The sequence below is a fragment of the Platichthys flesus genome, chromosome 3, assembly GCF_949316205.1.
Source record: "Platichthys flesus chromosome 3, fPlaFle2.1, whole genome shotgun sequence".
Classification (NCBI taxonomy): Eukaryota; Metazoa; Chordata; class Actinopteri; order Pleuronectiformes; family Pleuronectidae; genus Platichthys; species Platichthys flesus.
The window spans coordinates 18,340,154-18,364,378 of NC_084947.1; the positions used below are offsets into that span (position 1 = coordinate 18,340,154).

The 24,225-nt window shown below is 42.5% G+C and overlaps 1 protein-coding gene across 2 annotated transcripts; it reads left to right on the plus strand.

The window, feature by feature from the left end:
• The first annotated feature begins 1,712 nt into the window (after nucleotides 1-1,712).
• On the plus strand, nucleotides 1,713-24,125 carry rorb (RAR-related orphan receptor B). 2 transcript variants are annotated; one of them, XM_062383030.1, is made up of 10 exons: nucleotides 1,713-2,044; nucleotides 16,643-16,728; nucleotides 16,851-16,992; nucleotides 17,214-17,645; nucleotides 18,146-18,267; nucleotides 18,535-18,667; nucleotides 18,776-18,883; nucleotides 19,083-19,193; nucleotides 19,280-19,392; nucleotides 19,588-24,125. In XM_062383030.1, the coding sequence occupies exons 1-10, from the start codon at nucleotides 2,038-2,040 to the stop codon at nucleotides 19,750-19,752; spliced, it is 1,419 nt and encodes a 472-aa protein (XP_062239014.1). In that variant the 5' UTR covers nucleotides 1,713-2,037; the 3' UTR covers nucleotides 19,753-24,125. The 2 variants fall into 2 exon arrangements, with proteins under 2 accessions (XP_062239014.1, XP_062239006.1); XM_062383022.1 differs by lacking the exon at nucleotides 1,713-2,044 and adding an exon at nucleotides 15,821-16,099.
• The last annotated feature ends 100 nt before the right edge of the window (nucleotides 24,126-24,225 follow it).

A 24,225-nucleotide genomic window follows, 5' to 3' on the forward strand; every position in this document is an offset into this window, starting at 1 on the left:
TTTGGTCATTACATCACAATTATGGAGCTGTTGGTACATGAGCAATGAGAGATGGAAATAAAAGGGGAAGAGTGGAAAAAAGCGACAGATGAAATGTAGGTCAGTGGAGATGTGCTCGGGGCAGTTTCTCTCTCCATTTCTCTCTGTCGCTCTCTCCCTGGGCCAACAGCTAAAGAGGCTAAAAGAGACTGGGGGTGAAAGTGCCTCTTCATCCACACCTGCCCCTCTCCTACCTCGCGCAGGCCGACAGAAGCTCTGACGGTGTGTTATCTCTTCGAAAACCACTCTAATGACAGACGCTGAACGCGTCGTGATGCTAACCCTGCGTGACGTGGCTCTTCTCGGTGCTGAGATGACCGAAACACCGACTTCTGCACGTTCATGTCAAGATTGGGTTTTATATGGATTTCACTGAACCTGGCACCAAAGGTCAGGGGTTGTTCTGGGGTCAAGACGAACTGGTGGGGTTTCCTTCAGACTCAGTCAGTGTGGGTTTACCACTTTGATGATTACTGTGGTTGTAAAGCTGTTGGTGTAGAGCAGAGATAAGAACAAGAACACCATATAAAGTCTGCAGGATCAGTCGTCCCTGTTTAGCCCTACAAAATGAGGATAAATAAGGAGAGCACGTTGTTGCCTCGTCGAGTTCAGACATGTAAGGTAAATAACATATCTATATGTCATATGAGGTGAAGGGATTTATGGCATTGACACAGTAAATGTGAGAAGTGCACTGCAGCCCACACTGGGTCAGTCATTGTTCAGTACAGTGGTCTAACATTCGTCTTTCCTTTTCTAAGGTCAGTATTCCAGTGTTTCTCAGAGGAAGGAGAGGACCCCACCCTGAAAGTCATCCTGAGGACACCTGAGACAACTCATGTCACCTGAGCTGCTCTGAAATAAACATAAAGCCCTCATCCAAAACATGGTGCTCAATAATCACTATACACCTGCAATTTACTGTATGTATATTATAATAATATCAAGATAATGATTCTAGGAGGATCAGGTTATTTATTAGTTGGGTTATATTGTAATATAATGTATGTGTCAATATAAAGTATATGGACAAGCCATTTTATCAGGGGTTTTTTCATCATTTCTGTCAATTATTATTTAAAACATAACCATTTTCTCTGTGCCTGCTTAAAAGTAACCTTATCTAATATAATCCAGTAACGGCATATACTTGATGTAAAGCTTGTTTCTCATTGGCACAATTGTACTTCTGATCACTGTAAATTCATAATTTTGTCCACTTTCTTAAACAAATCTCACATGATTCCATGCAAAGTAGATCCGAGGGGAATAAATCATCTCTTCCAAAGGCTTAATGTGAGATTTCAGTCGCCACATTGGACCAGTTCAAAGATTTCGTTTTTCGTTTATGAAAATAATAGTATGACATTGAAACTTTCGTGTGGGTGTGTGCGAAGCGCAGCGGTGGAGAGCGCTCAGGTTGTCTGTGCAGTGTGTGCAGTGTGTGTTTGTGTGTGTGTGTGTGTGTGTGTGTGTGTGTGTGTGTGTGTGTGTGTGTGCGTGTGCGTGTGTGTGTGTGTGCAGGCTCCGGGCTGTGGAGGCTGAGCAGGAGAGAGTGGGAGGAGCGGGGAGTGCTCCAGTCCAATCCGGGCCGACGGGTAAAGCCTCTCCTCTGCGCTCTTCCCTCCCTCAGCCCGCAGAAAACAGTGAAACCCTCCCATAGAGGTGAGAGCGCAGATGTCATGAGAGAAGCGACCACACGACCAGAGCGCAACGACCGACGCACCGAGCCAACTCAACCCGCCTCCCCGCGCCCCGGTCTGGGATGCTTTTAGCGCAAGAGACGCCTCCACTCAGGGCAGCCTAGTGGACCTCGACGCTGATCGTCTTCACTCTTTTCGTTGTTGTCATTTTTGAAACACGAGGACAGCCCCCCCCCAACCACCACCACCACCACGCAACTCCCTCCCCACATATCTCCGAGCATTTATGTTTCTTTCTTCATGAGTGCTGCTTTGGGGAGCGAGCCTCAGCACCAGCTCCATCACGGCCAACACTATGAGAGGTAAGACCGTCTCACCGCTCCATGCCGCGCCGCACTTTCCCCAGGCTTCATCCCGCTTAACACAACACTCACACACACACACACATGCACACAACACACACACATAACACGGCAACCTTTATCCCAGATTTGGCCTTGAAAGTTTATTCTGGGACTTTTTCGCCGCAAATCGGTTTTGTCCCCTTTCCTCCACAGAGAAACTTGAAATGTGTGTGGTTGGATTTCTCTCCATCCTCACCAGCCAGCTCTCTCCTAAAACGCATACAAAGTTCATCTGGATCACTGTGCATGTGTGTGTGTGTGTGTGTCCTGAGCCTGAGTGTGTGTTCGTGTATAAATAGGCCTAACAAACGTTGCAAATTCGTGCGTAAAGCCGTCGGAGGCTTTGGCTGAAAATTAAAAGTGGCGCAAGATATTTGATTAAAGCTTTTAATCAGTTGAGCCCGAGTCCTCTCCACCTGCGGAAACCAGGGATCAGATCAGATGATGTGAAATGAGGAAAAGCTTTTTTTCTCTTATTATAGGTATAAACTTTCTTGACTGTTTCAGGGATACTAAACACGCGCTCCACTAACCCATATTTCTAAAACGCGCTGCATGCGCACCCCGCTAGGGATGTGCAGACAGACACACACACATACTCACACACAAACACACACAGGTTTATACATGTCGTTCAACTCTCAATAATACTTTTGCTTTCTCTCGTTTGATTTCCTTGTAAATCAGAAAAGCACTTATTTTAGTATCAATCAAGACTATTTGCAGTTTATCAGTTATTAGCGGTCAATCATTATACTTCATTATTTTACCCGTTATTACTATTATAGCTCAGTGTCTGTAGGTTTCTTTTTATTATGACTTCAATTCTCTCAAAAACGTGCGCTGACGCACACTTGCAACACGAGTTCGACTTGATGGTCCTAAAGTCTAATGTAAAGGCTGCGTCGACTCGTCTTAAACTGACACGTTTCCATATATCACTTAAACTGAGTAAACCACGTCCCGATGTCAAGCAGGAATGAGACAGGAAGTGTTGGAGGGTTTCCATTCACATCCACAAAGTCTAAACGTCAGGGAAAACGCAAACGCTCAGCATGATAACGTGGGAAAAAGTAAAACCTTGTTGCCAAAAACGGAGCTTAAATATGTTGAAAAATAATAGACACACTTTTACTTACTATCTACATTGGCCCCAAGGCATTATTGTAATCAGATGTATAGTTTTGTATTTAATTTACAGTTTTCCTGTTAAAATGTATATCTTCATGATTATGAACTTAAATTGAATGTAGTCTTCATCTATCTATCTATCTATCTGTAATGTTTTTAAGTTTGAATGTCATTTTAAGCTTTTTCCTACCTCAAGCCATCAAACCTTGGGCAAGAAAAACATGAGAAGGCCAAACCCCCCCTAACCATCTCTCTCTATCTCTCTTTCTCTCTCTCTCTCCCATCTCATGGCAAACTCCTCTGTCGTGCACCTTGTATTTTATCCACATTTTAATGGGCCTCGCGACCACTCTCGTGCATGGGAGGCTTTGGGGGGGTATACCGAAAGTTCCTGCTTTCATTTTATTGCAGTGGTCGGCAGAAGAGGCCCCTGAAGCGTCTCTCTCACCTCTCTTTCTCCATGTCTCTCTATCTCTTTCTCCCTCTCTCACTCTCTCTCTCCATCTTCCTCTCTCCCACTGCACGCCCCAAAGGGTTTTGTCAGATAGAATTAAATCAGTGTGGGCCGTGCGGCCCCCACTCTCAACCTGTGTGTGTGTGTGTGTGTGTGTGTAAAAACTCAGCTGCCCTTACACAGAAATGTGCTCACAACCACAAGGTTATAAAAAATAGAGGCCCCTCATGAGCCGTGGTAATTATCACTTAACAATAGCCACAACTCCTGAAGCCCTGACCGAAGATGATGTCATCCCAGCGCCAGGCCAGGAATCGCCAGAGAAATATAAAATAATATCATCATGGCCTTTTCTTCCTGACAGAAAACGGAGCATTGAAGAGTTTTTTTCTAACATGACTCAATGTTAGAAAGTGTAGGACGCTGTAAACAGGATAATAATTTCTGTAATTTCAATGGCAACATGATAATGCTGTGGTGTGAGTGGTGGTCCTCTTCAACCCAACAAAGAAGTTTAGTAATAAAATAGCATGGGTAACTGTGATTTCATATTTTGTTGAACATTTTTGGTGATAGCAAAGTTTAGATCTATATAATAAAAACTGAAAAATTGATAAAAAAAACCCTCAAAAGTTATATTTTGGTAAAATAAATATGGGTTTGTAAAGCGCATCAGATCTAATCAACATCATCGACATCCTCCTACCAAAAGTAAAGTCTGAGCGGAGTTTGCGATAAAGAACAACACACTCTAATACACACTAAGAACGAAGTGAATATTTACATAAACTCACAAAACCTCATCAGCATAAACTGACATGTATTCTACATATCAATTTCCTCCTTTCACTCCATGACCTTTACATTAGTTCCCATCATCCTGTGTCCAATTGTGTTTTGTATCACAGAAAAAAACCCACAAGAGCCTCTACACCGCATCTATGCTCCTGGGTCAGCAAGGTCAGCGAGTTCATCTATGGAGGGAGCTAAAGGGGAGGAGGGGTTTACAGCGCCATTTGATCCCACTGCTAGCGATATGTGTCAATCACATTCTCCCACACTCCTTCGCCATGGGAAAAGATAGGATGACAGAAACTCGGGGAGTGTGAGAGAGCAATAAACAAGAGAGGTGATGATGAGTGGTGTGAAGAGAAGAGGACAGGAACCACTCAAAGGCTCAAATCCACAGCGGCGTACTTATTCACATTTCTAACATGATTTGTATTAGCTCGCAAAAGGCATGGATGTGCTCACACACAAACACAGACAGCACCGAAAACAATATGCACACGCGCAGCTGCAATACTATGCATGACGGCCTCATCATGTCCAACATTGATTTGGCCGATTCTAAAGCATCCCGCGATCAATTTTTTGTGGAAGCCAACGGAAGCAGTCTGTTTAGATAATTTAAAAAACTGGAATGATGTTAAAGAATCATTTATAATCCACAATTCACAATATGTATTTCTTAATTTATTTGTTTGTTCTGCTGCTGTAAAGTTTATTCCTATTATTGGTTATAAAAAGAAGTTTAAATGGATCATTGCGTTTATAAGATATTGGTAACACTTAACTTTAAATTTCTTTATTTATCTTTAATCAGAAAAAAGTAAATAAAGGGTTTATAACACTAAAATGTAGTTGTTGGCAGATCTAAGTGTTTATCACTGTATTTGTAAACTATGATTGCTCCTGTGGGCACCATTATTGTACACATGGATAATAATTACAGTTGCAGTGATATAAAATATGTCTTTAAATAAAAATAGGAAAAATATATGATCAAAGTCTACCTAATCTCTGCCTTGAACTGCATTACAATGTATTGTAAACCTTTCAATACATGTTTATATAATACTAATAAAATAAACTAATGGAGGATTATTACTCACTGCACACAATAGTGGGCACCTGGCCTGAGTGAATCTGAGGTTTGCGCTGTTATCAGGGCATGTGTGGTCTGTTGCAGAGCTCTGCGTTGTTGATTGTGTTGTTTATTGTGTGCTTGTGCTGACTAATGGCCCAGTGTTATGTAAGAAGAGAGGAGAGATTACCCCAAGCCCATGCAGGCCACACTGTTAATCCCTCAACATAGCCCTACTGACTGACTGAGGTACCACCTGAGTGCTGTTGCAACACTGACACATGCTCTCTCTTACACACACACACACACTCACACTTATGTTCAGGACTCCAATCCCACTGGCTGCCCCTGCCTTCGGATACCCCCACTCAACTACTCCTCACTTAGTGTGTCTGCCCTCCACAAAAAACATCCCACACAGTGTGTTTGGCCTGAATGGCTCTGCTGTGGACCCACTGAGCCACTATCATAGCCTGTGTTTGTTTAGCATGTGCTCAACTCGCACTCCATGTTGGTTTTATCCCTCCGCCGCTGTCTGGGAGAGGCGAACAGTTTTACCCCCACTCTCTCTCGCTCTTCCCTTTCTTAATCTTTATACACACAAAGCGTGGGCTATACGGCACGCTCCGGTTTGTGTCTCCACTTTATCTTAGCCGGGAGGGATTTCAGCTCGAACCACTCCTAAACTCTAATTCTGCCTTGAAGTCATGGAGTCTTCTGACAGCTCCTTCTGTTTTGTCAGTTTTACTCATCCATGAAGGCAGCATATCTCAATGGAGACACAATGATATTCAATATTCACATTTTCCTCCGATTTACATTGAAGTAAAAACCGGGGGAAGAGGGTGACTGCGCTTGTTAAATGCAGGAACCAAGTAATGTATGAACAGAGAGACCAGAGCTATCAGTGGAGGGCTATACTTTCATGAAGAATCAGCTCATATCAAGAGCAGGAATTCATTTTGCTTTCTCCTAATCAATCTTGTTTTGTGGCCAGCCTGCAGCATGTTCACCTGCACAGTCCGGTTTTATTCAATGTCGTGTGGAACTGAGAGTCTCTGAAGTGAATACATGGTCAAATAAAGTTTAATCTGGAGATGAACAATAAAAGTGAATGATAGAGTGAGATAAGAAAAGAGAGCAAGCTCGGGAGAGTCTTAGGAGTTATATAATAGTGCGTTTGTGTATTTGTTTGCTTCAGCAAGATAGAGTGAGAGGGATAACAGAGTGGAGGGTGGGGAAAACTCTGACGTTTTAGTTGCAGGAACATTGACACACACACACACACACATACACACACACACACACATGCTCACTTGCACATGCACACACACACACACACACACACACACACACAAACTCTCCTGTCCTCACTTTACTCTTCGTCAGCACCTGTAATAGTCGTATCCAAAGTCCACGCTTGCAAACCACCCATTTGGACTCTGGCTAACACTAAAAACTGATTGACTCTAAGCCTCTGCTACACACATAAACATGTTAATATAGATGAAAGCTTCTTTATTGTTTAATAATGCTGATGTCTCTGAGACAGGAATTATGACTTAAAAGTAGCATGTTTTTGTAGATTTCACGACAATAACAGTTTTTACCTCTCCATAGTTGCGAGATAGATTTATTACTGATATCATGTGTGTGCATCAGCTATCTGAAATCTTAGAGGATGTCGCTAAATACCTCCACTCTGTGAAGGTGTTCATTGCTGGCAGGTGCACAGCACGCACTAGCAACATTAAGCCTATAATATGACTTAGCCTACTGCGGCATCTTTTCTTAATGACAAAGATTAGTCTGTTTTAGTGCTTGTAATCTCATTGAAGAGACTCTTATTAGGTCTGTCTTTCTTTCTTCCCCCATCGCTCTCTCCCTTTCTCTCCCTAACTGTGTCCAAATCTTGAGTTACCTCCTTTAACCTGTGTGTGTGTGTCTGTGTGTGTGTGTGTGTGCATGTGCATGTGCACGTGCGTGTGTCAGTGAGCGTGTGTGCGTCCTAAGCCTTGTCTGTTGACAAGAGTTCTCCTGTCGTTCACAAAGAGAATGCAATTATGAAACGAAGACTGATGCTGCTTTTGTTCTATCAACTCAAATTGAATGTTCATAACACATTCTGTTAAATCATGCCACAGGAGAGAGAGAGAGAGAGAGAGAGAGAGAGAGAGAGAGAGAGAGAGAGAGAGAGAGACATAGAGAAAGAGACAGAGAGAGAGATAGCAGGTGAAGAGCAGAGCAGCCGGGTCGAGCTGAGCTGTGTGATAGTCTTTGTGATCAATTTGCCTCTGTGAGAGATGCCCCTGGGGCCACTTTGGGGAGAACCTTGTTAGGCTGAGTTAAATTGTTGCCTGGGGCGAGCTATTAGCGGCCATCCCTGGGAGAGGACACACACACACACACACACACACACACACACGCACACACACACACACACACACATACACATTCATACACTCATGCCCGCTCACTCACTTACTTAAAACGACCAAGTACGTTCAATCCTTTTGAGAACACATAGAATCAAATGGAAACTCATTCATTCATATGCTCGTGTTTCACTCAGAGAGACAGTAATACCACAGTGTAAAAAAACTGCATTACAAGTATGAGTTGTATCACTGTAAAGGCTAGTTTTGAAAATTAAGGGAATTCAACAAAGTACTGAAAAAGCTAGCGGGAATTTAATAAGCAGTTATTATATAATTAAAAAATGTACTGAAAATATTAAAAGTAAAAGTAGTTAAAATGCAGAATGGTATTTTTTAGAGAGACAGTATATTGCATAGAGTATATTATATTATTGTTCTTTTGTAGGAGCTAATCCCAAATTCTTCTGTCACTGGGTAGTTAAATCTCTTGCACATATTCATGGTCATATGCTTAGAAAGAATTCTGTTAATCTGCAAAGTAACTCTCTAAACTTAAGTACAAAACATATGTAAACGTACAGTATTTGTTGTTTTGCACTTCTACTCACATCTGCACTTATCCGCGATATAATTTTATTTGATAGCAAAGTGACAAATTGTATATATCGATATAATAGTATGATTGCACAAGAATGATGAGAGGTATGACACATGTAATCGTTTTAAATGTTCAACCTCAGATTTGTATGTTTTAAGAGTATTTGCCATTTTCCATCCGTTCATAGAGTTTAAGACCACAGTTAACTGATTGACATTTTAATTTTGAATAATCAATATCAACTGATGGGGGGAAATGTATAAAGATTTTGTAGCAATATTGTCCAGACATAGACGCGTACATTTACATACATATAACATTTCATCAGGTTTAAAGAGGAAGTGACTCTGTGTGAACAACATTCAGAGTTTCCATCCTTCTCTCAGTTATTCAATTCAGTCAGCTATTAACACTAAGTGCTGCTCTCGTCATTATTGCTTTGAGGTCCATTCAGCCTCACTAATGTTGATGCTCCTGTTTGCCGATTTTATCGGACCGACCGCCGGACGTCACTATAAAGGATGTGACTCCAGCCAAACTGAGGGGAAATTTGTCTACACCTTATGTAAGAACCCAAAGCAATTTTCTGTCGGTCTTTCTGTGGATGTCCCTCTCTTTGCATTTCCCTCTCCATACTGGCTGGGGTAGCCACCTTGTCCTCTCCCTTCCCCCCTCAAACACACACACACACTGTCATCTGCAATTAGGCTCAAGAGAAACACCATAGAAGGAGGAGCGAGAGGTTAAGGGAGGATGAGGACGTGGCCAACGCCAACAAAACGTTATTTCCTCACCTCACAGAATGAAATGGCAGGATCTCAGTCAGTATGTGTGAGTGTGTGTGTGTGTGTGGGGGGGGGGGTTCCCCTCACCCGAAAAAAACCCAGAACACCACGACCCACTCAGTGTTTTAACAACTCGGTGTGCACACATGCATGTCTGCTAACGTGACAGTGAAGGCGTGTGAGGAGAAGAAAATAAACACATCAGAGAGGCTAAAGCACTGTGTTTGTGTGAATTATTCTGTTTGTGTGTGTGTGTGATAGTGTGTGTGTGAGAGAGAGTGGGCATGTTTGCTCCAGCGAGTGCGCCTCAGTGTGTGCAAATTCTCATGGCCGCTTTCAGGACGGTAATGACCAGATGCAGACCTCTCACACTTGGACTCGTTCCTTCCCCTCTGATGCACTCGCTCAGTCCTTAAGGAAAGGTCAAAGGCCATGAGGTTCCTACAGGTCACCCAGGGGGCTGGAGTGTGAGCGTGCGCCTGTGAGTGTGTGTACAGTGACCATGAGAGGCAGATCTGAGGAGGCAGATGGGCAGACTGTGTGTGTGCGTGTATGTTGAGGCTGGGGTTGGCTTTACCCTGTGGATTTTTTCCCACGCCTCCTCCTCTTATCCATCTGAGGACACATGCTGCACTGGGTGGGAGACCGTGTGAGTGTGTGTTGGGTGGGGGGCAAGCACAAAATCATACAGTAAAGTCTGTTTTTTTCAAAAGCAGTTTGCTGTAATTTATGCACTCAAGCATGCTGAATGTGTGTCTGTGTCTGTCTGAACCGACGTGTCTGTATGTGTGTGTGTGTGTGTGTGTGTGTGTGTGTGTGTGTGTGTGTGTGTGTGTGTGTGTGTGTGTGTGTGTGTGTGCATGTGAATCGATGCACTGGAGGACAGCCAGTGGCCCCCTTCTGTTCCCTCTCTGTGGCATCCAATCGCGCCGCAGCACAATATTCTCTGAGCAAACTGCAGCTGATCCCAGACCTGCTATCTGAGCAATTACCCAGAGTGCTTTGGAGCCGCATGGCAAGCTGGACAAACTCATGCCCTCTGACATACACCGCGGGGGAGGGCAAGCGCGCCTGTTTTTCTGACTGTTTGTACGTATGTGTGTGTGTGTGTGTGTTGGCAAAGCATGGGAGCAGAGTCGATGACGTTACTCTGATGGGAAAAGCAGAGGTTGGGGGTAGGCACATGTATGCTCATGCAGCAACAGTGTGACTGTATATTACACAGTGGACAAAGACGTGCTTAGCAGCGAGGGATGGGGAGGTGGGGGAGGGGAGACGGGCCCGCTGCATGGCATTATGATTATTACTGTAGCACAGACAGAACCCGTACACAACGGTGTCACCTTGTGTTAATGAGGATGCCTTGTGTTTGAGTCGGGGAGGATCATCACGGGCAGAGGTTCGCTGATGCTCTTCAAGGCTGCAACTAAAGATTATTTTCCCCCAATTTACTGATAAACCGTCGCTCGGTTGAATGTCAGAAAACAGTAACAATTGTCCATCACATTTTCCATTGTCATGAAAGACAGTTGGATCGAGATCGGACACATGTACACAGGATTTTCTTCTGTTTAAATGAAACACAGACAAATATCCATTCCATGTAGTTGAGAGGAATATCTGTTATTGTACAAAAACTAAATAAAGGTGGACGACCTTTATTTAGAAAATACTGGTTTTCGTATCGTTATCTATATCTGCACTAAATTCTAGCTGCTAACACTCTTTTTTTAAATTTTTTCATGAAGATCTCTGCATTATTTTTTGCCAAATTCACAAAACGTTGAAAAACACTTTATCTCCCAATGTTAAAGAAAATTAAAAAAAATCCTGCATCCAACCCAGGACAGATCTGCATGAAAATATGATGAGTACTTCCATGATTCATACCGCATCCTTCGAACCAATGTACGTCGTATTACACCCAGTAGTTTCTGCATAATCCAGTTAATGCAAATGAAAACATAACTTCCTTGGCAGAGGTTCTAACACAAAGCAGAGAAAAGCAAGAGAGCAGAGAGAGAGAGGCTCATATCAGAGAATGAATGGCAGGTTTGCTTTAAAATAGTTGCCATTTAATTTTCTGCTGATCCTGCTTATCAATTTGTTCACTTAAGTACTGGTAAATAATGAATTGAAGCAATTGAGCGGGCTGCAGTGAAGTGCACAATTTAAACATAGTGAAAAAAAATGAGGAGCAAATGAATATCAAAAGCACATATGGATTAATATATAACCTCCATTTTTTGTACCGATCTCAAACTGTGCTGAACAGTTCAAATCAGAGCCCTGGTCAGATTTGTGGACAGATTTAATATTGCCTGTTTGCCTGTTTGGCTATGGCTGAATAATCTTAATACTCCACACTTATCTTTTTACTAAGAATAAATTTGAGGCATTCGAATACCGTTGAACAGACAGAGAAACAGGAAAAAAGGAAAGAGAGAGATGATGAATTTATAGCTGGACTCAATCTGCGATCGCCAAAGTCACATCGTTACCATCTTAAAACCTAAGCCTGTCAGGGCTTCCAAAACAATGGCATTTATGATAAATCATGTACGCTTTAGCTTTTTAGAATGTATTTTATTTTAAGGAGAGCAGATAGTCCAATATATTTTTTTAATGTTTCAAGCAGTAAAAAGAGACTGGGAAGAGAGAAGTATGACAGCACGCTGCACATCGCCCGTTTGAAACCATATGCAGTGGCAGGGTTTCATTGATTTTAATGGGACAGTATGATGTGAAAACATGACAGGAGACACATGGGAGGTAACCCAAGCAGCTCTGCTATACGCTATTCCCAGCTGTGTGTTCATCCACTCAGCAATCACGGCACCAAAAGTTTTCTCAGTGTTTTTCATCATCGGCAGAGGAGAAGAAAACGCTTGTTCCTCTCTAAGCTCTGTGAGACGCGAAAGACGGAGAAACGCTGAGAGATGGAAATAGATCATGAAATACAGAAACTGGAATGATTTCCAAGTCACACAGCCACTTACAGCGAGTAGGAGCATTCAGAGGGAAATGAAAAAGTCAAACAGACTGAAGTGGATCGGATGGCGAAGAGTGATAGCATAATTCACAGTATATAGACATCTAAGAGCAGCGTTGGAAGTGTTCAGCTTTAACAAGGAGGGGTGGGGGGTATAGTGCTGATCTCCTTCATTTCCCCACAAGATATCTAGTTAGCTGGGAAGAAGCTATGCATATTCTTAATGAAGTGGAGATACCACCCACATTCATCCCCAACAAATCAACCCCTGGGACTACAGTAGGAGTTGTGTTTGCATTTTCACATTTGGGCAAAAGTTACTGTTCCAAAAGCGTTGATTCCACAGCACCGATCTCTAGTGTATAATAGTGTTATTGTTACTGCATGTCACTGTGCATGTGTGTGTGTGTGTCTGTGTGTGTATGTTGCCTTGGACATGTTTCTGATGAAGACTCACCCCCCGCAGGCTGAATGAATGAAACATGCATGTCCAGTCTGCCCTTTTTGAAACACACAAACACACACACAGTCGTGTCTTCATGACTTCAGGGAACATTACAGCGACTTGTGTTTATTTCCTGGAATCTTACTCTAACCATAACCATAGTTCCAACTTGCATAACCATCACTTTTACCTTAACCTAACCTTCAAACACGATTTAGGGTCCCCACAGCATGTGTGTTACCTGGACCTGGAACTAAATACATATGTAAACTACACATGTATAGCAGCACCTAGTGGCCTTGATTTGCTGTTACATTATCAGTATAAAAGAAGAGGGCTGCCTTTTTAAATAGCCATGTAATGTCATAGTCATGTGTGAGCATGTGTGTGAGCTACTTATGAGCTCAAGATGAAGTATCGCTACTCTATCTACTATGTGCAGCTCTGGGCTTTTTTCTCCTGCAGAGCAATGTAGATAATTAGGACTCTATTTAGAGACAGAGGGCCAGCCCAGGAAATACACAGGAGATCCTCACTTCATTAAAAATCAATTATCATAACACACGTGCCAGCGCAATACAACCCTCATGGCCACAATCAGCCACACACACACATGCACGTGGGCGAGCTCGCAGTAGTGTAGCGCACAATACAACGACTGCCTTTGACTTGCTCTCTGTAAAAGCCACCTTCAGTCAGGTCTCTAGATTGTGCAGGGCCTGATCCTCCTCTTAGCTTAGGAATCGCCAGCGCTGCAGTCCCGCTCTTACATAATAACCTCAGCATAACGTGTGCACGCCAGCTGGCTGAGGCGGCTGTCACTCACTCAGCTCGGACTGGATCAACTCGGGTTGGGAAGAAGTCCCACCCATCTCTGTAAAAGAGCTAAAAGCAAATAAATAATAATAAAAATAAAAAAAACATACACACTCAAGTGACTTTTTAGCACCAAGGTATTGTTGGGAAATAGAAGCCTGTCAGAATAAGGTAAGGGGAATAGCTGCATTAAACTTCTTTCTCTGATGCGCTACACTATTTAAGGATTCTTCTACTAGAACTTTGAAGCTAAAAGTAAAAACCTGAAATCAAACACCTGCAATGCTTTATTGTACATCCTAACTATGAAAACAATAGAACAGTCCCTTCTAAACATCAAACAGATAACACTTTATTCTGCTCCATGTATAATCCACCACTGCAGCTACAGAGTAACAAGGCGGCAAGCGTCTATTGTCGCCTGGATGTGGAAGTGGGAGTCCTTTGGTAAACAATTCACAAAGCCTCCGCTGCAGAGAGGGCGACAGGACGAACAGTTGAGTTGGCTGCACACACTGATGACATCACTTCCTTTCAGAGTGTGACAGCTTAGCACATCATCGCAGTGACAGCCAGACGAGTGCAGTGAGTGGGTGGTCACCCTGGCAACAGCAATGCTGTCATGACCGTCTCCCTATATCCTACCTGACAGTCCCCGCTGGCAGTGAGCACAACAACACCCTCGACAATGCACACACCCACACTCGAACGCACGGAGACATGTACACATACTTTATATTTCTCGAATGTCTTTCTTACAAGTGAAACGCTCGCTCAAATCATCTCCGAAACACACACTGAAACAATGCAATGCCCACACGCACACGCTCTTTCGGGAATAATTATGTGATACATAGAGGAGTACAATCCCATGGGGAAGAAAAAAGAAACACACACTCCTCTGAGGTTGGAAAATGCAAAGAGGGTGTTCTAACAATCGGGTGAGATAATAACTATGTATATCCACCTGGCAGCAGCAGCCGCTGAGGGCCAAGCACATTACGTTAGCCAAAACCCACAGACACTTTCATACTCAAAAACTGAATAAGAGTTTGAATTATAGTTTGTTTTAAACTTTCACAAAAGCAAAACATAAGAGAGATGTTTAAAAAAAAGAATGAAGTTGATATGGAGTAATGGCGTACGGCAGATGGACTGTTGTCCTGATGTCTGTTTGCTGCTTTTATGCAGCCTGATGATAGCAGCCCATGTCCCGGGCTCAACTGACCTGTTTTACGGTCTATAAATAGTGAGTTATAGGCCATGTTCATTGACAGCTCTGTGTATGTGTAGTCTGTACGTGGTCCCAGACCAGTGCTCTGCTCTGACCCAGTTTGGAGCCGGTTGTCCAGGAATTGGTTGAACTGGGTCACGTCTTGAGCCGCACCAGAACTCTCACCATGAGCTATGCTACCGCAGGCACAAAGTCAAACCGTGTGTGGTTTCGTCCACATCATTCATTCACAGACCGTCTACAACGTGAGCCTGGGACAAGACACAAAGATGCATTGTTGTGTTTGAGGTACTGTACGACATGTCAGTTAGAATATGACAAGATATCAATAAGGACACTAGAGGCCAACCACAACAACACAGGTGTGAAGAACAGTGAATTGTTTTTACTTTGTTGAAATTTGTATGCCTCCTAATGACCACTAGGGGGGCAGGCGAGCAAGTGAATGAATGACCGAATAAGGAAAGAACTCTCAGTTACTTCATATTCCCACTTCTCTTCACTTGTGAACTAATTAGCATGAATCAGCTAACACTGACCCACCAGCTGGGGATCTCTGTTGTTTTGTTCATTCAGCGTGGAACAGTCAAACTCCCTGAGCTGCTGCTGTACTTTATAGACGGTTTATGTAGACGGAAGTAACTGTCTCCACATGACTGTCTCCACCTGCTTAGTCACTTGGACAGACAGAACTGTTTCCATTGAGCTGCATAGGGGATGATCCAATTATATATACTGCACAGTCATTCCTACACAGACATACACACACTGTCATACTTACATGTAAATCCACACACCTCGAAAGATAGAGATAGACAGACAGACAGACAGACAGTCTTGCATGAAGCTGAGGGTCAACTAAGCACAACGTTTGCAAATATAAACTGTCAAACTGAAATAGCTGGACTTTGCTCTGCTTGTTGACTCTGTCCGTTCTGGGGAAAGTTCATCAAACTTGCACAATTTCCTACAAGTGTGACTTTTCAAGGAGATTACATGTGAATGGCTATTTCAGCCTTGGCTAAGCCAGTGCTGAGCAGAGGAGGGAACCATGCTCGTCGGGTAATAATTTAGGATTAGATGGGCTGTCTAATCTCTTTATAGACAGTGTGCCATCTCAGCAGACATACCTGCCTACCTCCACATCCATCTCATATCTCTAAACAGGAACTGCGGCTTTCACTTTCCATATGTTATGGATTATCACTTCAAAGACACTGCTTGCAGATTCCTCTGTGCGTTACACTGAAATACTCTCAGTAGTTCATATTCTGTGCCTTCGGTTGATCTGTACATGGAGCTACCTATACACAGTGAGTAGAAATTAAAACCAATAAAAGGGAGTACAGTTAGAACTTGTAGTCGATTAAACTCTAAAACTCAGGGTATGCGTGTCTGTGTGTGTGTGTGTATATGTGTGCGTGTATGTCTGTGTGTGTGTAACATGTGGAAGAACAAGTGAGGTCCATCAGTGATGTATCAATTTTTCTCATTATTGGTAACCTTTCTAGCCTGCAGGGGTCTCTCCTTTAAGCGTAACACACACACACAAACACACATAATTATTCTTGTCCTTAATGTATGAAAGTCTTGTGCCCGCGCGTGTGTGTGCACTTATGGAGTCCTTGATGTCCCAGTCATCAATAAAACCGCTACAAAGACATACAAAATGTCACTGTGCCCTGGTCAAGCTGCACACATATACAAACACTGTCTTACCTGCCGTGGGTCCTACAGACTCGGTTATATGCTGTTCTTTAACCTGAAATTAGACCTCCAACTGAGACCTAAAACTCTTTGAGGTGACTTAATCAGGTTAGCTTTGTAACGCCTATCCTCTCTCTCTTTCCTTACAGCCCAGATCGAAGTTATACCCTGCAAAATCTGCGGAGACAAGTCATCAGGTATCCACTATGGAGTAATTACATGTGAAGGATGTAAGGTGAGTTCACGCGTCGTTTCATCAGAGCCTGTTTTGTTTTGACTCAGAAATGTGCACGCTCAGGCACATTCTGCATTCTAGGGCAACGTCTGAATTCTTGCATTTTGTCTCGGTGTAACCAGGGTTTCTTCAGAAGGAGTCAGCAGAACAATGCAGCGTACTCCTGTCCCCGCCAGAGGAACTGCCTCATCGACAGAACAAACCGCAACCGCTGCCAACACTGCCGCCTGCAGAAATGTCTCGCCCTAGGAATGTCAAGAGATGGTGAGGCCCAATGTATTTCTATCTATAAAAACAGAAGCAATTATCACTGAATATCACTTCAATATGCTGTTTTATACACTAAAGCTGTCTTAAGTATGTGTTCTCCAAAGATAAATGTTTAAATCTTTTGTTTCTTACAGACTCATGCTACCTAGTGGAGCTGAAATGTTGTGGCAGCTTTTTAAATTCTTGTCTCCATGTTGTATTTTCTCTCCATACAGCGGTAAAGTTTGGCCGCATGTCCAAGAAGCAACGTGACAGCCTGTATGCAGAGGTCCAGAAGCACCAAGCGCGGCTGCAGGAGCAGCGGCAGCAGCAGACAGGCGAAGCAGAAGCTCTGGCGCGTGTTTACTCCTCCAGCCTAACCAACGGACTGTCCACCCTTAACCATGAGATCGGGGGCACCTACGCCAATGGTCACGTCATTGAGCTGCCCAAAGGCGGCCATGGTAATGGAGGCGGAGTCCCAGGAGGCTACTATGGGATGGATTCCACCCAGCCGTCTCCAGACCAGTCGGGTTTGGACATGTCGGGCATGAAGCACATTAAGCAGGAGCCCGTGTACGACTTGACGCCAGTGCCCAACCTGCTATGCTATGGAGGCTACCAGGACAGTCAGTTGGGGCCCAACAATGTCAGCATGGGAGAGCTGGGTAAAGACTGCATGCTATTTTGTGAGACAGACACAGTCGCATTGGTTCATCATTTTAAATCTGCATAAATTATCCAGATAGAAAATGAACAGTTACCAACAAAGTAGTCCTGGTAGAGGCCGTGAGTCAGAGTGCTAAGCTGAGTGCAGAACAGCAGATGAGACAGGCTTATACAGCGATCTGACAACGTGTCATATTACTGTATGTACAGCTCAGGCAGTTGCACGTGTTAAGAATAGGTTCAAATTAAGCACTTAACACAAATCCGAGAGAATGTTAAATTAACTGGTAAATGGGCAGATTGGGGGGAAAATGCAGAAAATCTCTTCCTCTATATTTTGAACACGCAGATCACAGCACCTACTGGAATATGTGCAGATAACATGCTCGCCTACTCACACACATACCATATTCTACTGTATAAAAAGTATGAATTATAAAATAAAGGAATGGACACACTGTTTGGAATGGAATAAATGAATATAAATCCTCTCTTCCAGACCGTATCGCTCAGAATATCATCAAGTCCCACTTGGAGACATGTCAGTACACAGCAGAGGAGCTGCAGCAGCTAGCCTGGCAGACACACTCCTATGAAGAGGTCAAGATGTACCAGAGCAAGGTGAGGCTTTATCTCTGCTCGTCTTGTGTTTTTCTGATATACTTACTTTAAATTACTGTTACTTCTTTGCACTAGAGCTACTGGGTACCTCATGGCTCCTTATTCATCAATTTCAGCATGGAAATTAAACACAACTGTATTTTTTCAAGCTACTGGGGTCATAGCAATCACAAATGAGAAATGAAAGTGTGAAATAGGCATGATTTCTTTAAAAAGATAGAGTAAATAAAGCATGTATAACTCTAAACTCTGTGTGTTTGGTTCTAGCCCCGGGACGTGCTGTGGCAGCAGTGTGCCATTCAGATCACCCATGCAATCCAGTACGTGGTGGAGTTTGCCAAGCGCATCTCAGGGTTCATGGAACTGTGCCAGAATGACCAGATCCTCCTGCTCAAGTCAGGTTAGACAACTGGACTGACAATGACGAGCCAAGCTCATCTCTTTTCTAATGTGCTTCCTTTCCTTTTGGTCAGTGAGGTTCAAACATCTCTCTCCTCTGTTCTTCCAGGTTGTTTGGAGGTGGTCTTGGTGCGGATGTGCAGGGCGTTCAACCCTCTCAACAACACTGTGCTGTTCGAAGGGAAGTACGGAGGCATGCAGATGTTCAAAGCTCTAGGTAAGGGATCACCACCTTTACATCACATCTTGGTATAAATGATGGAAAAGGCCAGACAAATTTAAAGAAAAAATGACAGGGTACAAAAAATTTAATTAAGAAATTCTTCCACACTGTAATTATTTTTACTCATCAGCACATACAGTATATAACCATGCTAACAAATCTCTTTTGTCTTCCTCCTGTGTTTCCCTCCAAGGTTGTGACGACTTGGTGAGCGCTGTGTTTGACTTTGCCAAGAGCTTGTGCTCACTGCAGCTGACGGAGGAGGAGATAGCTCTGTTCTCAGCAGCTGTACTAATTTCAACAGGTCAGTGAATGTTTCCTGATGATATAATAATTATAAAAGAATCAGTGTGCGTGGACTTAAGATAACCAACACTTTTTTCTACTTAGATCGGCCATGGCTGATGGAACCGAGGAAGGTCCAGAAGCTCCAGGAGAAGATCTACTTTGCTCTGCAGCACATTATGCAGAAGAACCACATGGACGAAGATGCTCTGGCTAAGGTAGGCCACGCCTCTTTGGTGAGATTAATCTTTACAGACTTAAATCTCCAAACCTCTGGCTTCAAGAAGAAGTGAAGCAATTAAAAAAAAAGAAAAAAGGAAAAGTTCAACTCTCGACCTCTAATCTTGTAATTTTCTGAAGTTTTTCAATCTTAATATCCTGATCCTTGACTTTCTCTCTCTCGTGTCTGGCAGCTGATCAGCCGAATCCCAACATTGTCGGCCCTGTGCACGCTCCACACCGAGGAGCTCCAGGCCTTCCAGCAGCTCCACCCGGAAACAGTCAACGTCCTCTTCCCTCCACTCTACAAAGAACTCTTCAATCCCGACCCCAACTCTGCCATGGCCATGCCCAAGTGACTGCCTGTGGTTCAAATGCAACAAACGGAGCCAGCACCAGACCAAGAAAATAAGACCACAGCCACATCTGACGCCACAGCAGTGTCTGCTATGTCATCATCGTGGCAGCCGAATATTCCTGAGCTTCGCCAGCCCCATGTCAGGCCGGGGGGTGAGGAGTCATCTGCCAGAAACGTACAGTTACCGCCAACAACAATAGGAATGTCCAGCACTTATCCCATCCTGTTCACCGATACAGGCTGAAGAATGTATATATAAATGAAACACGCCCCAAGCCACAGACCTGAGCGGGGCTTCCTCCTGTCTACTGAACTGACTGACCTGAAATGTACAGACTTAAAAAGATCTTGGAACAATTTTAAGCTGTCAATCTTTAAGAAAAAAAAAATGGTAAGTTAATTTGATTTAACTTAAAAACTCTCTTTTGTTTATAGATTTTTTTTCACATGACAACATTGTGAAGTTGAAGAAGCTGGATGGGGAAGGGAACGGCCGATTTAGAGAAGCTATTGTAGATATTATTCTAGTGCAGAGCGGATTCCAGTATTACTTCTTGTTCTGTTAAGTTAGTCCTAATTTAAATATACAGTAGCCTACTGTGGCTGACTATACCTTGTCTATGTGTTTTATTTTATTTGATAGTTTCTTGTGTACAGAATTTGTAAAGTTGAGACTTGTAAAAGAATATTGGTTAAAAACTGGGAGCCAATTTTGGGTTTGTTGATATGCAGAAGCCTTGTCTGGATTTTGTTCATATGTAAAGAAGGTACTACATCCTTCTGACGTGAACCTATAGAAATGTAAAAAGAGCATATGAAGGATTTAAAAAGAAAATAATGGCTACTACTTTTCATGGTGGACATATATACATAAATATTCTATTTTGCAAGAAAAAAGAATCTGGCAGATTTGCCGTCCTATCAATCATCTTTTCCTCGCTGCAATAATTATGTCCAATAAAAGATGGACTGCTTTTGAACAATCAACCAGAGCAACCAATCAGAAACAAGGACCTCACAATGAACCACACCTATTACCAAGGTCTCTCCTTCCCCGCCCCTTATTTCTTATGTATCAGGGCCTTGATAAAACATTTCAGATAGAAGTGGACAGAAACTACACCAACAAAAATGTTTCAACTATATAATAAAAGACAAACTTGAATTTAACTCACAACGTTCCAATATTCAACGTGTGTATGAGTGCTTTAATGCCCTCATCCCTCAAAACACTATTTGCACAATCCAGTCCATGGATGTCAGTCACTCCGGGCTGTAAATATATGAAGGACCCTTTTCTCTTTCTAAAGAGCAATAACTTTCACACTGCCTTTCTGATCTTACTGCTCGTCTTTCCTCCTCTTCCTCCTCTCAGCGGTTTAGAACAGGGTAGCAGTTTTAACTAGAATGCACTATATTTGACTCTTCATCATTAAGTATGTTGAACAATCATCTCTGTGGATGGATTTGAATCCACCACAGGAGTGGCACAATATGATCTGGGGTTCACAATACAAAGCACTGACTGAAAAAAATGCCAATTAGCCTCCAATGATCTTAAGTAGCATTTAAAGCTACAATATTGCATTAAGGATTCATACAGGAGGAGCTTTGATAGACAATCACTTTCTGCTTCTTTTTTTTTATGCAAATTCCTAGCAAATAATTATTAGCACTAAGAGACAGACTAATTGTTTTTGTTGCTTTTTCTACATTTAAGTTATGTTGATTGGCATCTGGCTGCTGTGTAAAATAACATTGGTTTTTACTCGGTTATTAATCCATCTCATCATCTCATCATCAATATCTAAACTATTCACAAAAATTGTCAAAACTATACAATATTAGCACAAATTTATTCTGCTGGTGTTACATTTACAGATTGCTACCAAAACAACCCCATTTTGTTTTTCTTCTGTGGAACAGCAAACATCTAGAGCTATTAAAGCACGACAAGTGTAGATCTCTGTTCAGTTGTCTGATGTTTGCAAATGTTCATTGCATAGTGGCCAAAGCTCTAAATTTCTACTGGCACAGACACAGCCACACCAGTTATGCATTCATTAAAAAAATGTCTTCTCCATGTGGAGGGCAAAACGATGTTGACGGCATGGGAAACGAGCATCAATATTAAACACGAGGGATGCGCTCGCATGCATCTGTTCCCGGCCGTGTCAGTGATCCATTCATAGGTTCCTTCACTCAACCGCCATCACAAACCCCAGATCAGAGGCCAGTGTCTCTTTAAGACAATCACTTGCTCATTAAGGCTCGATGCACTACACAGCATCTCTCAGGGAGCAGCTCTTTTTCTGACTTTGCATTAAAAGAGGGTTTAATATTTTTGCAAATTAAATACAAATTTAATTATACAAGAATAACTTTTTAGAAGAAACTTGGCATACTGTGTGCCGCCGACGTATGCCTGCGATGGAATCTGCCCAGACAAGGCTTTGATCAGTGTGTGTCTGTGTGTATGTGTGTATAGAGCATGAATTCACTGTCCGAATCTCTTAAGAGCCCAGACTATATGACAAGCACTGTTGCGTAGCACAAGAAAAAAAAACTATATAAATATATAAATACACTGTATGTCAGTGTGCTCTTGTCACCACGGTACACTCATGTTTACTGCTTATTTTGCTGCTTTCGGGACAGTGAGGGACGTCCAATAGTAATCTGTGAATCAAGCGCCATCACGACACCCCTGGGACAGTGAATTCCAACTCTGAATATGAAGTTCTTGTGTGTGATGTGTTTATTTTCCCTTGTTAGACTGTGAATCAGAGGGGTGGGATGGGGTTGTGAGAAGGGATGTGTTGGCAAGAACGAGTGGCAACGCAACACTGTAAGTAAGATACTGTAGCAATAAGAACTGGAGGCATTTACTACTGTCATGTTTGCATTGTAAGATTATTTTTTATTTTATTACTATTTACTATTATTATTGTTCTTATTATGACTACTATTCTTCTATTACTATTAGCCTATTGTTGTTCTGTTCTATTTGCATGACGTTTCAGTACAATTAAACATTTGGGGCTAATTTGTGTTTTCTCTTCTCATGATATTGTGGGTTTGGTGGGAGGGGATGTTGGCAGGGTGGGCGATGGGTTTCAGGGCAAATTCTACAACAGCTCAAAGGAAAAACATTTTCACTAGCTGAAAGAATTTTTAAATAAAATGCTCTTATTTATGCACAAACAATTTAAAAATGTGTTGTTGGATTTGAAATGTTTTATCTCTCAACCTCTGAATGTGAGAGTTGGTTTAACCAGTCAATGAGCAGCCCCTTTTTTTTTTAACTGGCCTTACTAAACCGGATCAGTGACCCTTAACCTGCAGCGGGAGGGGAAAATGTGGGGAGGGTAACCTATTCTGAATGTTATGGAGTAGCCTGTTCAGTGTGAGGGGCTGAACACATCATGCGCCTTTACCACTTCATCGACACAGACTGACATCAGAGCGCATAGTAAAACGAGTCGTCATTTTATGTGACGGCCCAGGCAAATTGCGCAAGACATTTTTAATACACTTGGTTTTAAATGCATTTCTTACACTTAAGTCAAATACACTTCACCCTAACCTCCTACACCCTCTTCTGAGAAAATTGGTGTGAATGTGTGCGTGTGTGTGTGTGTGTGTGAGAGACAAAGAAACAGAGAGAGAGTGAGATGATGTTTGCTCTAACAATGCTTTGTAAACTTTCTTGATGAATTACACATGCGTGCAATTGGAGTAGTGTTGAAACTGTTAATTTATTGTTTAGAATGTCTTTGCATCCCAGCAAGAGCAAATAAAACAAAAATGTAGCAATCTGTGACCAAAACCTGAAAGGTGCTTGGGCTACAGAACCTCTTTTACACAGGACTAACGAAACAAAACAAAAACAATAAACACAAAAAATGACTTTCTTTTTGTTTTCAAAGTGCCATAGCTAGTGAGGAGACAAGGGATTGGCAGACTGGGGCGTAGATGCTTTACTGTGCAAGTTTACTTAAGAAACCAATCAAAAAAAAGGGGAACTCCATTGAAAATGTGTATTTGATTACACTGACAAACTGTTTTTACATTTCATGCTTTTTTCATTTGTTGAGAGGGGGACTCTGCTTGACTCTGAACTCTGACTTTTACTACATCTCCATAAGCTCTGCTGTAGAGTTTTCATTTTCACACAAGACTGAAAGAACACCCACATATAATGGATCTGGCAGTAAGAGGTTCAGAGCTATGCAGGGCCCTTTGCTGAGTCCTCCTTTGAGATGTATATACAATGTGAAGGTCTGAAGTGATTTTTGTTAAATTCTATATTTTATCGCTTTTGTAGACATTTTGTTGTGGGAAGAAAAAAATAAAAGAAATTTTATGGGTGCATTTCTGCTACTTTTTCTGTGTCACACATTCACTTCTTTTATTTTTCAATTGTGCCATACATGGAACTATTTTAGCCTGGTGCGGAAGGGGTACATGTAAA